Source organism: Platichthys flesus, chromosome 24, assembly GCF_949316205.1.
Source record: "Platichthys flesus chromosome 24, fPlaFle2.1, whole genome shotgun sequence".
Taxonomy (NCBI): domain Eukaryota; kingdom Metazoa; phylum Chordata; class Actinopteri; order Pleuronectiformes; family Pleuronectidae; genus Platichthys; species Platichthys flesus.
Window position 1 is genome coordinate 14,347,711 of NC_084968.1, and position 14,417 is coordinate 14,362,127.

Sequence of the window (14,417 nt, forward strand, 5' to 3'; positions counted from 1 at the left end):
ACCAGAGGAGGAGGAGAGGAGGAGAGGAGGAGGAGGAGGAGGGAGAGAGGCAAAGGAGGGTGGAAACAAAAGGCAGGAATAATATTTAGTTAGGAAGCGGTGTGTTGCTCTGACAGCGGTGCTGACACAAGAGGTTCAGAAAACACTTTTCCTGCTAGCTTAGCAGATGAGAGAGAAAGAGAGAGAGAAAGAAAGAGGGGGAGGCTCACACAGACGGAAAGAAGTGGAACAGAGAGGAAGAGGAAAGTTGGAGAGAGAAGAAAGACAGGGGGGGAGGGGGGGGGAAGAAAGCAGCGGGAGAAAGAAACAGAGTTTGTTCCTCCATCTTTTAATTCTCTCGACTCTAATTTCTCTCCCCACTGTCGAGACTTCCATTACTGTTGTCACGAAGATAAAACACTTTGAACAACATGGCTGATTTTCTGTTTTAGTTTCTTCAAGCTCTGTGCTGGTAAAACCCAGTGAATTAAATTGAATCGAGGGAGCAAGAGGAGAGGGGGGGGGGGGGAGAAGAAGTGGAGGTGATGAAGCGAACGCTGATCTGGATGCATCGATGTGGGAGGAGAACGCTGCCCGTGTTAGTTTAGGTGTTTCAGCCGATGGATTTGATTGTCAACCACGCTGAAGATCAAAGTGAAGGAAGTAAATCCGTGTCGAGGGTTCGATTCCGACACCGAGGAGGAAATCTGTTACTTGCAACTGAATGTGAGAGAAACTGGGAAAAGGCTGAATGATCTAAAAACCCTCTGCAGACACCGAGCACGTGACGCCGTGGGTTCATCAGTAAAAGACACGGAGGGGATCTGTATTGTGGTTTGGGTTATATTTGAATTTTGTCATAAATACAGTTTACAATAAAAACCTGGATGAATTCCCCACTTTAATAATATCTTCTTGTTTTAAACACGCTGGGTGGTGGATGTCACACAGAGCAGCAGCCTGATTATAAAGATGGATGACACATCTCAATTTGCTCCAGCTACGTGATCACGAGTTTGTCTGAGCTGAGAATCATGATGCATGTCCACGTTCTCATGGCATCAAATCAGTGATTAGAGCTCAACTCATCATCAGCAGCAGGAACACTTGAACATGCATCAGTGTGATGGGAAACAGCTCAAAGGATGGGAAACGTCTCTGAGAATAAATCTATTAGATGCTCTGCCAGTGTTCATGAGCTTATTGTATGAAAACAGGACTTTTATAGTGTTTTTCATTCATATCAACCAGTGATAATATTGGGTTCAGGAAGATTCACTTTTAAAAATGGAGGTGAAAAGATAAATCCGAGAGACTGCAGACGCCGAAGGGAGGAAAACTTTACCTGCTCATTAAAAATAATGCAATTATCAAATTCTGAAACCTGATTTAAAAAAAACAACAAACTAAGAATCAGAATATTGGATTCTGCTCGGGGGAGGATTCAGCGAATAACAAATGCAGCAATTACAACATTTGCTCAAAATCAAATAACAAATTAAACAAAAACGAATGTGAATAGAAGAAAAGAAGAAGCGAGGAAACAGGGAGAGAGATAATTGCAGGAACTGTCAAAGTGAACAGAAGACAGATATTAACGATGGGAAATGAGAACACAAAGTAAAGACAGCACAAACACACTGTGCGCAGCCATCCCCACAACAATGCCTCCAGCTTCCTCTACACAAATTGAATAGTTCAAAGTGGACATACAATTTCAGATAAAGACGATGCACTTTGCGGAGGAGATGGAGAAAAGACTTGTTTTGTAAATGTAAAGAGGAGGCAGAGAAAAGAGGAGGAGGAGGAGAGCAGATGGAAAGGAGTTGCCTGGGTGATTGTTGGATTGTGAAGTGTGATGGGGAGACGATGAGGCAAAAACTGAACGAGAGATGAAATAAATGGAGGGAAGAGGAAGAAGAGGAGGAAGAGGAGGTGGTGGTGGAACGATGTGAGCAACAACAACAAAACACAAAGAGCAGAAGCAGACAGATGGGATGGAAATGACAGACGACTCGCGAAAAGACACAGACGCACACACGGTTACAAACACTTAACAAATATACAGACACATGGACGCACACACACAGGGATACAGTAGCTACACACATGCAGGGGGTTTATGTGAAACGCTGCCAGTGGCCCAGATGGTGCACTGGTGGTTGTAGTGGCGGCTTCAACACAGGCTCTATTAATAGGAAGGAGTTAGTTTGTGTAAAGACAAACTGCACTGGAGACACTGAGGAGGTCCAACAGGAGACACTGAGGAGGTCCAACAGGAGACACTGAGGAGGTCCAACAGGAGACACTGAGGAGGTCCAACAGGAGACACTGAGGAGGTCCAACAGGAAACCAGCAGCTCACAAACTGAACCTGACTCTCTAAATATTCACTGGAATACAGAAGACACTGATTCCTATTGGCTGCAGCTCAATGCATTCAACTAATCTAGATGATAATTGACTTAGAACGAATCTCATCATCTATAAAAGGGCTGATTCTAAACAGGCCGGTTTAAGACCATCACTGCACTGGTTACACAAACTATAACAATAACCTGATGTCACACATCAGATTTCATGGTTTAAGGAGGTTTTTCCAGACTTGTGGTTTATGATCTGACTGCGTTTGATGATCCTGTCAAACTAATCAGTGTCATCAGGATGAACCAACTCCTTCCTCCTGTGAAGTCTCACAGCTTCCTCCTGCTCCTCTTCCCTCCTTCATCTCATGATGAAACCCGTCTGCAGACGACCTCTGCAGGGAGTCGCTCTTATCTGCTGGGCCGGCCATAACTCACCGTGCCTTAAAATGATCCACTCTGCCGGAGCGGAGTGGAGAGGCAGCGAGATTGATTGTGTCAGTTGCTGAGAGGTTAAAAGAAAGTGAGCTAATAAGAAGGCCCCGAGCCAAAGCCTCCGACCGGCAACACTTAAAAGCCGTCAGTCCAAAGCAGATGCCGTTACAGACAGGACAGCACAACAAGGCAGGACTGAGCAGATGGAGAAAAGGTTCACACACATCGTCTGCTCCTATCGTCTCTCACTGGACTCAAAGACTCAGGTTGGTGGTTCAATGATTTAGTTTCCTATTAAATGAATGAACCCAGAAGAAATACACACAAAGAGAAATCATCCTGTCGATCTGTTATAACAGAGCTGGGATCAGTTAACTTTAAATTCAGTCGAGTGAAAACAAAACTCGAAGAACTTGAAGATTCTTACTTTACTTGAAAATATATATATATATATATTTCTCATTTAAAAAGGTGGAGAAAGTCAAATTATTGCTTTTATCCAGATTATCTACTGATAAAAAATAATCCTCGAGATCTGACAGCAAGTTCATCTTTTCCTAACTTTAAAATCCATCTGAAGTTTAAATTAACTGCCCCCCCCCCCCCCACCCCCGCTGACAGAGGTGCAGTTTCCTCGTCAGAAACTTAATAATAATTCAAGCAGCAGGTTAAAGTGACGAAGCCACGAGCACCCGCCGAGTTTCAGAAACAGCCACAAGTTGCAGGAACAAGTCAGAGGGTTAGTTCAAAATGCTCCATCCGCCAGCAAAGCCACAAGGTTTTTAGTTTTCAGTGAAGGATCCGTCTGGACAGTCAGACAGAGCAGGCTGGTTTTACCGGCTGCAGGTTGGTGGCCGTTGTTACTGGGTTCAGCTTTATTCCCAAACACAGCATCGAAATCTACGGCCATGGTCGGTGCAGTCTGCTCCAGTCCTGAGGGATGCAGTTAAATATGACACGTTAAAATCCTGGTTGTGCTCTGGAAGCTGCAGACTGGTCTTTATCGTGAGGGAGGGGGGGGGGCTTAAAGGGACAGGAGCTAAGACCAAGTGTTTGAGACAGAGGCTGAAAGGAGGAGCTGCAGCGATGGACAGTCTGAGGAACATGAACCTTAGAACCAATTATTAATTATATAAGCAACTGGAATACAAAAGAAAATATTTAACATCAAACTGGGATTTTTCCTTTATAGGGACCAAAATAAGAGCTTTGAAGTGGCACCGATTCCACCACCTCCTGCTCCACTAATCCTATTAGATGAGGAACATGAACCTCACAGTCTCCAGCACACCGCCATTGTTGCTGCTCAGTAATTTGTGCGGCTGTGTGACGACAAGTGGGAACGTCAGGAGCGTTAAGTCTGCCAACGAGGAAATCCAGCGAGGCACCTTTTGTTTTTTGGTCTTCATCCGCATCCCAGTCGGGGGATTAGGACGCGGAGCCTCGGAGGGAGGCTGCGTTTGTGTGAACCACGACACAACAGCACACGACACGGTGCGCCACATTGGATATTAATAAACATGATGTCGGCATTACAGCAAAGCTTTCAGGAAACACAACGGGAATAAAGCCATTCCGACAACTGACGACTAAACTAAACATGGGGGGTAGAAAATGGAATTGCAATAAACGTGGTGTCTGAGAAATAACCCTTTTCTACCGGGACATAGCACATCATCACTAAATTGGTTGATTTAGGGAGTTAAACATTAATTTGCAAAGATGATGATATCGAACCCTTTTGACGATACAAATGTGACTGAGGTTTGATATTTAACAGTATAACCAAAACCTTTATTATATGAAAGTAAAAAAAAAGATATAACATATAAATGTAAATTAACTTTACTGTTTTTTTATTCTTTAAAATAAAAGCTTTTACAGCAGCAAACATAAAACGACCGATGTTTATGTCAGGCTCATATTTGAGTTAATTCTCAACCACAAATATATGTTTTTCCCGAGACAGTTACTTTAAACAAGCGTGTCCTCTGTCGGCCGCCTCACTGAGACGTCATCGGGTTTGTTTACGGCCTCGGACGTTTTCAGAGCAACGTGTCCTTTGTGTTCTTTCTGACAGAAGCTCGGGGATATTTATCTCAGCTCCCGTGTCAGAGACGCTGAGAGAGTTAAGGGATGATATCTCAGCTAAGACTCTGAAGTCTGGACCGAACTCTTTATCAATGGCTTCAGTTTAATCCTCTGTTACAAAGTCGGTAATACTCTGCACCAACTGCTCCTCCGGACTCATCTGCCTGCTCCCGTTTTGATTTGAGAAATCTGATTCTGGGCTAGAGGTCGCAAATCAAGGATGTGTGAATGTTAGAGGATGTTTCCACACACTGGTTTACTGCTCAGGGCAAAGACTGTAAATAACGATATATATATCTTGGATTTTATTGTATATTTCGGAGCCAGAGTCTGAGCAGGAGCGATGGTGAAGTGGAGCCACGGCATCAAAGCCTGCACTCGACCAATCGTGAGTCAGTCTCAGCTGTCAATCATGACGTTTCAACGTGTTCTGACATCATCAGGTAACTAATCAAAACACAACATACGACAAATGGATGGGGAGACAGGTACATGAGTGGCCAGCAGGAATATTTCATATCTGTGTGTGTTTGTGTGGCAGGCCTGTGTTTGTCTTATTTGCATGTCCGTGTCCCTGCTGGTGCCTTCATATATATGTAAATACAAGTGCCTGTCTGTGTGTGTCTGTGTGTGTGTCTGTGTGTGTGTAGGTAACGTACCTCCCCAGGCACTGTTGGCGGTGGAGATGGAAGGATTGCTATGCACAGCAGGGATGAAGGCCGGCTGAAGATCAAACAGGTCACTGTTCAGATTGGGCACGCTGACGAGTGAAGGAGGCAGAGAAGGAGGGATGATGAGAAAAGGGGGGGGGCGGGGGGGGGAAGAGGTGAAGTGATGAGAGTAGAGATGGAACGAAAGGGAAACAAATCAAGTGAACAGGTCAGTGACAAGAGAAGCCAGATACAGAAAGACAAATGAGAAAGAGCATAAATATTTAATCAATTACGCATAAATAGCAAAAGCCACAAGTAAAAAAATATATTTTTTTCACTGTGACTTGTTTGGTCAAACTAGTGTGTGTGTGTGTGTGTCTGTGTGTGTGTGTGTGTACCTGTTGGCGGACAGCGTGGAGGTGAAAAACTCTGGGTTTTGTGTGATGTGGTTGTTGTTGGCGAGGCCTATCGATTGGCTGCTGGGGGAGGCAGAGGGCGGGGTCTGCATGTTCATCTCCTTCAGGCGCTGGTCCTGAGGGACATACACACACAAACACACACACGTATACACATAAATACACAGGGGGAAAAAGCACAGTGGGATCAGGACAATGGTTAAACAGTAATGTCCCCTTAGAGTTTTGTTTCCAGTAAACTCAAGTTCTGGAAAACAACACACATAAGTCAAGTTATTAAACTTTTCTCAAGAGGATTTTTGGCCTATTTAACAGCAGCTGTCCTGTAAAGTCCTGAGTGGAGCGTAGAGTTTGAATGAAAATAGACTCAAGGTCCCATTTAGAGTTAAATAGACCATTAAGCATCGTACACATTGGGGCGTGGCTACAGTTTGATTGACAGCTAGTAATGTCCAGCTGCAGGTGTGTGACTTCATCAGTGAAAAGACAAAGAAGAAGTTTAACTGTGTTTGCTTCACTTAGTTTCTGGCTTTCAGAGCTGAAGTCCGGCCGGAATCCAAGTGGATTTACTGAACTCATGTGCTTGGTTTGTGCTGCCAAGGTTTCTGTTCAGTGCTGGATTCCTCGTGCACAATATAATGACGGACAATTAGCTTCAAGTGCTTTAAAACAGACCAGTTCTATCGGTTTGCAGTGAGAAATACAAGCTAACACAACATTGTCTGAAGTTTTTTTGCCATCATGTGTCTGAAACAGGATTTGAAGCAGCTGCAGCCGGCTCTCAGCAGAACTCAGCCCGGATCTCTCCAGAGACAGAAACACAGACGTCAGCAGAGTCCAGCAGCTAAACACAAAAAGTGAGCTGAAGCTGAAACTAAGGTTCGAACTGTTGTTTGGTTTTCCATTGATTCGAGCTGATGAAATAAAGACGTATGAAGCTGTGAGTGTTGTCTCCCTCATTCAGCTCCTTCTGTGGAACCATGTGTGAAAACAGATAAATCAATAAGATGCTTTACAGGTTCAAGTATCAGAATGCTGTTTAATAAACCCCGTCTCCTCCGTGTCACTGGATGGGACACGGATCAAACTACAACACAAATCTAATAAATTACAGATTAATATCACACCGATGTCTAATCAGGTGTTTATACCTGAATAGACATACAGGTGGCGCTGCTGAGGCCGGCCACTGAGGTATTTCTCCAGATTTCCTGCAGAATGCTTCATCTTCAACAACAACAAGCTCTGGAATGTCAGCACCTGTGTTTACACAATATTTCAGCAGTCGGAGGAAGAAGAGACGTGTCGTCCATCTTTATCATCTGTCTACAGTCAAGACGTCTGAAGCTATGGGTCTGATGACTGAATCTTTTATTTCGTTTTGACACTGCAGATGTTTGCACGACCACACATGAATCAAATCCTGTTTCACAGAGTCTCTCAGGTCTGAAACACAACTGCACAACAATGTAGAAATCCCCCAAATTATATGACTGCTGCTCCGAGACTCTGGGACTCTGAAGGTTTTTCCACACACGTTTGGAAATCTCACTTCTTGCTCCAGACTTTTCATTTCTTGCATGAATTTGAATGTTTTGATTCAGGGTCAATTTGATTCTGGTAACAGGAGAGAAATCTGACTCAACATCCTTTCTGACAAATCTAGATAAAATATGCACAGTGTAGGTAATCCATAGTGTTTCTACATGCAGTGAACATACCCCACCCACCAGGGCTGTTTTCCCACAAGTGACTATATTACATTTTGTTGCTTTGTTGATTGATTTTGTCCTTGCTGCTCTATTGCTTATTTGTGGTGTCTATATCCCATCTGCCCATATTCCCCACTGGACCTTATTACCTCTGCTGCTGCAAAGACCTAATTCCACTGCAGGGATCGATACACGTGAGTCCCATCATGCACTGGGCTATAACACATTTTCTTAAAAACACACAGAAAGCAATTTACAGCACAACAAAAGAGAAGGTGTTAGGCAGGGAACGGCCAGGGAGAGGAGACGCTGCCACTCACAGAGGTGTCGTTTTATTTATTTACACGGCCAGATGTTTAATTCAGTTCAAATCCCATCTTTAAAGTATGGAAATGATCGTATTCCCTTTACAGCCGCTCGCATCTTTAAATGAATTTTGGCAGATTAATAAAGCGGCTCTCCTGCTGAACGAGCCGCAGCCGAGCAGAGTCTTCATTGATATTCTGACAGCGTAGCCAGGAACAAATGGGAACTGCTGTTATTGTTTGGGCTGAGGCCCAAGCTGGACAGTAGCTGACTGTGTAAGTGTCTTTCCTTGAGTGTGTGTGTGTGTTTGTTAAGTCCATACGGACACCAGGGCACACGGACAGCTGGACGTGAGTATTTGGACGACCCCTGCTGAGCCCGGCTCCCTCGCTGTGCTTCTTACTCTGTTATGTTCTCGCTCTCACTTTATCTCCCCTCTCCTCTCTCACTAAACCCAGAGGTAATCAGTGGACCTCGGCAGAAACAGGGCAACCAAGGGCACGGCGAAAATCCAATCAGCCGTGCACACAAACAAACACACTGAGACACACGGGCAGCACACACTGTGCCTGATCTGCCAGGATACACACACGCCTCACACACACACAGATCGACAAAGCTCGCAGATACTGGTGATCAACACGTACTGGATCTCGTCTGCCAGGATGCAAGCATGATCAAAATACAGACGCACACAGCCGATGTGTAGCTCGTTTTGTAGCTTCACTGCTCTTACTCGATTACAGTTCGCTGTGAGGCAGGACTCCCAAGGCAAGAGGAGGAAATGTCAACACATTCTACACTCGACTTTTCTACGGCTCAGCACTGAGGCTCTCGGCCTTTATCCTCAACAGGAGTTCAGGTTGATCCATCAGCGACAACACAGTCAGCCCGATTCATACGACAGCAGCAGCAGTGCGGTCATACACAACGCAATGTGTGTATATATATATTACTTTTAATAACTGCTGCAGCCGTTTGTCAGAGTTTTAAATCCAGCGGCTGCATCAGACCAGTCCTGTGATGTGGCTCTTTAGTTCAGGAGATCAAATTCCACTGTGGATCCTCAGAGTTCTGCTTCTGCACTTCCTGTTTGCTGCAGTAAATTGTTCACATTATCACACTGTCCCTCAGCTTACAGAGGAAAAATTAAACTGGGGTCAGAATTAAACTATACCGTCATAAAACATCAATATCTGTTTTATTGGTCTGAAATAAACAGGGAATTTTACCTTGGTTCTTTATTCACTAGCATAAATATATGTACAGATGCTGTTCCAAAATAAATTGGCTAATATTTAAATAAAAACAGAGTAAATACCCAAAAATTTCCTTATTTAATATTTAATGGCCCATTAAAAGAGAAATCATGGAATCATTTCCCAATCAAATATTTATCTCTGAATAAGTAGTATAAATTAAAAGGGGGGTTTTAGAAAATAACATAAAAAGTCAGTAAGTAAATCCTTTAAAAATACATTATTGAATTCATAAATAAGTAATGGAATATAAAAATCTGCTTACAAATGCAGTTTAAAAGAGGAATAAATAAACTTTTGAATCAGGCGTTAGAAAGGGACAGTTTCTTTTTCCCTTTTGCTTTTCCTATGAGTTATTTGATTGTTTAGATGTTCAGCTGCAGACGGACAGGAAGTATGGAGGCTTTTATTTCTGTTGATTTTTTACATTTGAAGAATCGTCAACATTTACTTTAATTGTATTGGATTTGGCTGCAACGCTGTTTACCCCTGAAACCCCAGTTCAGACTGTGGCAGCAGAGAGACTTTCCCCAGTGAGTGGAAGGGGAAGGAGAAAGAGGCAGAACCATGGCAGCTGGTCTTTCTGCCTCTGCAGCGCTGAGCCTAATGTATCATTTGCTTTACAAGTAAAATGTCTGTTACCTTTAGAGCATGCAGTCTGGCCTGCTCCTCCTCCAGGGCCTGCTGCTTCTCCTTCTCATCCATGCGGCTGAAGGACATGCCGGTGGAGGACAGGGAGGAGACGGCGCTGGACAAGGTGGACGCTCTGCACCGGAGAAAACAGAACATGAGCACATTGATGATAAGCTTTACATCTTAGTTTTGAAATCATTAAAGAGAGCTGTCTAACTGCAGGTGATCAAGATGTCTACCTGGTGTCTGGGTTCAACTCCTTGGTCTTCTTGCCCTCCAGAGAGGCCAGGTGCTGCTCTAAAGCCTCCAGGAGGCTGCTGGGGGCCTGAGGGAGAATGATGGGAGTGAATGAGGAAAATATTCAGCTCAACTTTTAGAAAGATCACTCACTTTCCTCACATATGCACAAAAACCCAACCCACACATACAGTTACACACACAAACAAAGCACCCAGGAGTTAGTTGGTCTCACAGGAAGGTAGCAGAGTGCATCGGGTTCCAAGAATAGCCATGTCAACATGCAGCAAACACTAACAGCGTTAGCAGGAGACTCAACGGAGAGAGAGAACAAAGGAGGAGGTTGAAAGACAAAGAGCGAGGGAACAGGTGGAGTGCGGAGGAGAGGTCGCACCGGGTTCTTCTCCTGAGAAGTCTCATGAGCAGGAGGAGATCATTTCTCCTTCATCTTCCCCCTTGTTGTGTTTTCCCTCTTTGTCTCGCTCACACTGCAGCATCTCAGCTGAACAACAAGTGCGAGGATGAAATGTGGTTTGTCTTTCCCATGTGAAGACGCAGCAGGAGATGGTCCAGGAAGACGTGGGGAACATTGAGACAAAGGGACGTGTCTGAGTAGAGCAGCAGGACATGACACTTTCATTTAGCTGCAGAAAGCTCAGTGGTTGTTGTTTACAAGCTCAACGACACTGCTATCGGCTCTGATCGGAGATATTTGTATTCTCACATGTTAGAAACGTCTTTAACACGCCCTCTAGCTCGCTGTGAATTTTACACAAATTGTATCAATCACATTTCAGAAGCAGGATCCCTTTTTTCCTGTTTGATAAATCACTTGAATAAGATTTTCTCTGTTTTATATCCATGTAGATGACTAAAGTCGAGTTTTATATGTGGCTTTAAAGGCTTTATGATTTTGTGATGAATAGTTTCTACATTGAAATTCTGTTTCCTGTCCGTCACGTGTTAGAGACATCATCAACACGCCCACTAGCTGTGAACCTTCCGAACATTTCCCTTCTGAATTCTCTCCCGGGCTCAATCGAACGTTTTAAAAAAGGGGCTGGCAGGAAAAGTTAGGGAAAATATCTGCAGCAACTAAATCTGTTCATGTTTATTCCGTTTGGGGAAAGAGATTATCCTCTGAACTTTTTACCTTCTCTTAATTACTTGACCAGAAAATAAACAAGCGAGTCCAAGAGTCTCTGAAACGAGCTTTGTTGTGAGATGACATAAGGAAGCAGCATTTAAACGTCAGCTCTAATGTTCTGGAGCACAAGTAAGAGAGACGGCTCCTCGGGGATTCGTTGCTACGCTACTACAGAAAACACAATCCAGCGTCAAACTCAAGATCAGCTCCGATTGTTCCTCAGCGCTCGTTAGGAGCCTCGTTAAAGAGAGAGAAGAGGGCAAGAAGTGAAGCAGCTGCATTGTTGAGTGTAAGATCCTCGGCTCTCTCACTCGTCTGCAGCTTAACACGGAGGAGGGAGAGAAAACGCTCCTCAGCCGAGGAGAGAGGAAATTCTTCCACTGTGAAAATATGACAACGTCACGTCTGTCTCTCCATCCACAAGAATGTAACGTCAGTAGGGCTGCGCACACACACACACACACACACACACACACACACACATTCCCACACACACTTGGGAGTGTTTTGGCTTGCGAGCCCTCTGTGGCTGGCTAGACGGTGGGTTCATGCCAAACTGTTGCCTGGTTGTTAAAGACACAGACTAGCTGAGGAGAAAGAGACACTATTTAACTGTCAGTGGGTTTTTGAAAAGGTGGAGAACAAAGACCTTGTGTGAGTCCGGTCAATATTAGCTCTGACGCACAAAGACACACTTTGCAGGGGAGTCCGTGTTGTGGGCGAACATCTCATCTAAAGATATTGAGCTTGGGTTTCCTTTTTATTAAACAATAATCCCACTGCAGTACTCAGGGTTAGTCGCTATCAAAGCACCTCCACCATGCATGTTGAAGCAATGATGTCGTGCACGGCAAATGTGGAATAAACTAAAAGGAAGGGCTGGAATTTCAATGAGAGTCCAAACCCGGTGCAGAGGTTTTCACATGCAGATGAAGACAGAGGGGCAGAGGGGAGAAGCCTCATTTTCTATTCATGAGGTTTCATGCCCTTTTGCTTGTTGTGTCAGAGCTCTGTGTGTGTCTGTGAGGGTGTGTGTGTGTGTGTGTGTGTGCGCACAACCCGGGGCGAACACATACATATTCTACTAAGTCAACATCATGTCGCTCCACTCTGACAAGAAATAAAAGACAGAAAAGGCATGCCTCTGAGTGTGTCAGGTAGAAGTGTGTATGGCTACACACACACGTACGTGACCACAGGGATGTTCATGCAGGGGGGTGGGTGGGGGTTGGGGGGGGGGGGGGTTAAGCAGGCTACAGGGGGTAAGCAGTACAGTACGTAACCCACCACCTACAAGGTGTGATCCTTTAGTTTTCTGCGACAGGAGGGAGAAGAAGAAAAACGTCCATTTAGCGACAGTGAGTGAGCGAAGACGAGTTCGACAAGCAAACGGTCACAATTCACACAAATGACCACGGTCGAGTTCCACCAGGGGGCAGAGAAGCTCCACAGCTGCCAAATCCACAACGTTACTACCTGTGGTCAACTCATAACCGATACAACTCGTGGATAAATGTGTCAGATGTTACACATTACAGGGTTACACATACCCCAACGCTTGCAAACACATATGTAAAAGGAAATGGACAGAACCTCTGTCAGTACAATGCTAACAAAACGAAGCAGTACCAGTGGAAACCTTAGGGGGCAGCGTAGCCAGTAATTCAAGCAAGGCAAAGAAATTTAAACGATGAATATTTGAGATGAGAATTCAGGAGTTTATAAGATAGAGCGTTTACAAATTATCACAATCTCATCCACGTTCACCATGTTTGTCAGATACCCTCGATTCTTCAGCGCCCTCCAGTGGACGTTTCGCTTAGCTACCGGATTCAAACTATCACGCAACAACAAACCTACAAAGGAGAGTTCCTGGTGTCAGGTTGAATTCTAAACGGCTATTTGTGTGGTTTCAGAAACAGAGCAGTTTAACTTCTCGGCCCTGATGTGCATCTTCATGTGTTCCAGGCTAACCGGGGAGGTCTGTCGTCTCTCTGTGTTCTTCCCATTAACCATTAGGAGGATGAAAAGGAAAACAGGCTTCAAGCGATTCCTCTGAATTCACAACTAGGTAAAAGGGAAACTTTATCCTTGATGATACAAAAAAACAAGACAGAAATTATTCCGTTTATTCCCTCGTAGCGTCGCCGTCTCGTCTTCAAGCCCCTTTGTTGTTGCAATTATTATTTTTCGAGATTCAAGGTCTAAACTAATTATTCGCAGTCGCTCAAGGCTTCAAAACCCACGTGTTTAAACACAGGGCCGACCGAACACAGCTCCGCCTGTTTGTTCAACCCATAATGAGCAGAGAGAAGTGAAATGAGAAGAAGAAAGAGAAAATCAATCCAACCAGAAGAGAGGTGCCTAGATTGGAACAGTTAGATCAGGCTGGACGAGGGGGGGGGCAGATAAGATGGATGAAAGCAGAGAGGGAGCAATGACACCACGCATGTTGTGTTAATCAGGAAGAGGGATAGAAAAAGATGAGCGGGGATCAGAAGGAGAGGAAGAGGAAGTGGAAGGTGAGATGTACACTGACCTGTGAGAGATCTGGGATGTCACCCTGATCTATTCCAACTTGCTGTCATCAAAAAAACAAATCAACAAAAGAAATAAAAAAGGGGGAGAGAGGGAGGTGGGAGATCATGGAGAGGGAAAAACAAATATGAGAAACACAAAACACAAAATAAGGCGAATCGTTACTTCATGCAGCGTCAAACACAAACGACAACAGAAATAAACAAGCAAACGTTGTTTTGACATCTGGATTGGCCGATGAGCCGACCAATCCTCGTGGTGAATGGCGATGACGACTGTTCAGTGAGATGTGTCTGACCAATGAGGGAGAGCGGGTGTGGCAACTGATGACTGATGATGCGACAACATTGAAAACATTCATAACAAAGGGACAACTATAACATTAGAGGAAAGAATAAAAGCATTATGTGTTTCCTTTAAAACTTTTTGGGGAATTATTTTGTCAGGATCTGTAAAAACTTCTGAATCAGGTCAGATAATCTAGACTCCTGATCAGAGTTGAGCTTTAAAAGACCCCGGATTTGTCTTTTATTTTTTATTAAACACTATTGTTTTAAATTCTGTCTTTATAATAGAAAAAAACAACTAAATGGGAGTTCCTCAGAATCTAATTATAAAAGACAAAGCAGCTTGATTGGGGCTGTTTTAT

At 44.2% G+C, this 14,417-nt stretch overlaps 1 protein-coding gene across 4 annotated transcripts in view; it reads right to left on the bottom strand.

The window, feature by feature from the left end:
• Nucleotides 1-14,417, bottom strand: part of si:ch211-200p22.4 (phosphatidylinositol-binding clathrin assembly protein) — a 57,770-nt gene that overhangs the window by 12,049 nt on the left and 31,304 nt on the right. For 2 of the 4 annotated variants that reach the window (XM_062383899.1, XM_062383901.1), the window contains exons 8-13: nucleotides 13,770-13,811; nucleotides 10,086-10,171; nucleotides 9,854-9,979; nucleotides 5,919-6,059; nucleotides 5,527-5,627; nucleotides 3,614-3,709 (exon numbers count right to left, since the gene is read on the bottom strand). In XM_062383899.1, coding sequence (XP_062239883.1) covers nucleotides 3,614-3,709; nucleotides 5,527-5,627; nucleotides 5,919-6,059; nucleotides 9,854-9,979; nucleotides 10,086-10,171; nucleotides 13,770-13,811 — 592 coding nt within the window. The remainder of the gene's footprint in view (nucleotides 1-3,613; nucleotides 3,710-5,526; nucleotides 5,628-5,918; nucleotides 6,060-9,853; nucleotides 9,980-10,085; nucleotides 10,172-13,769; nucleotides 13,812-14,417) is intronic. The other 2 variants (XM_062383900.1, XM_062383902.1) reach the window with 2 other exon arrangements.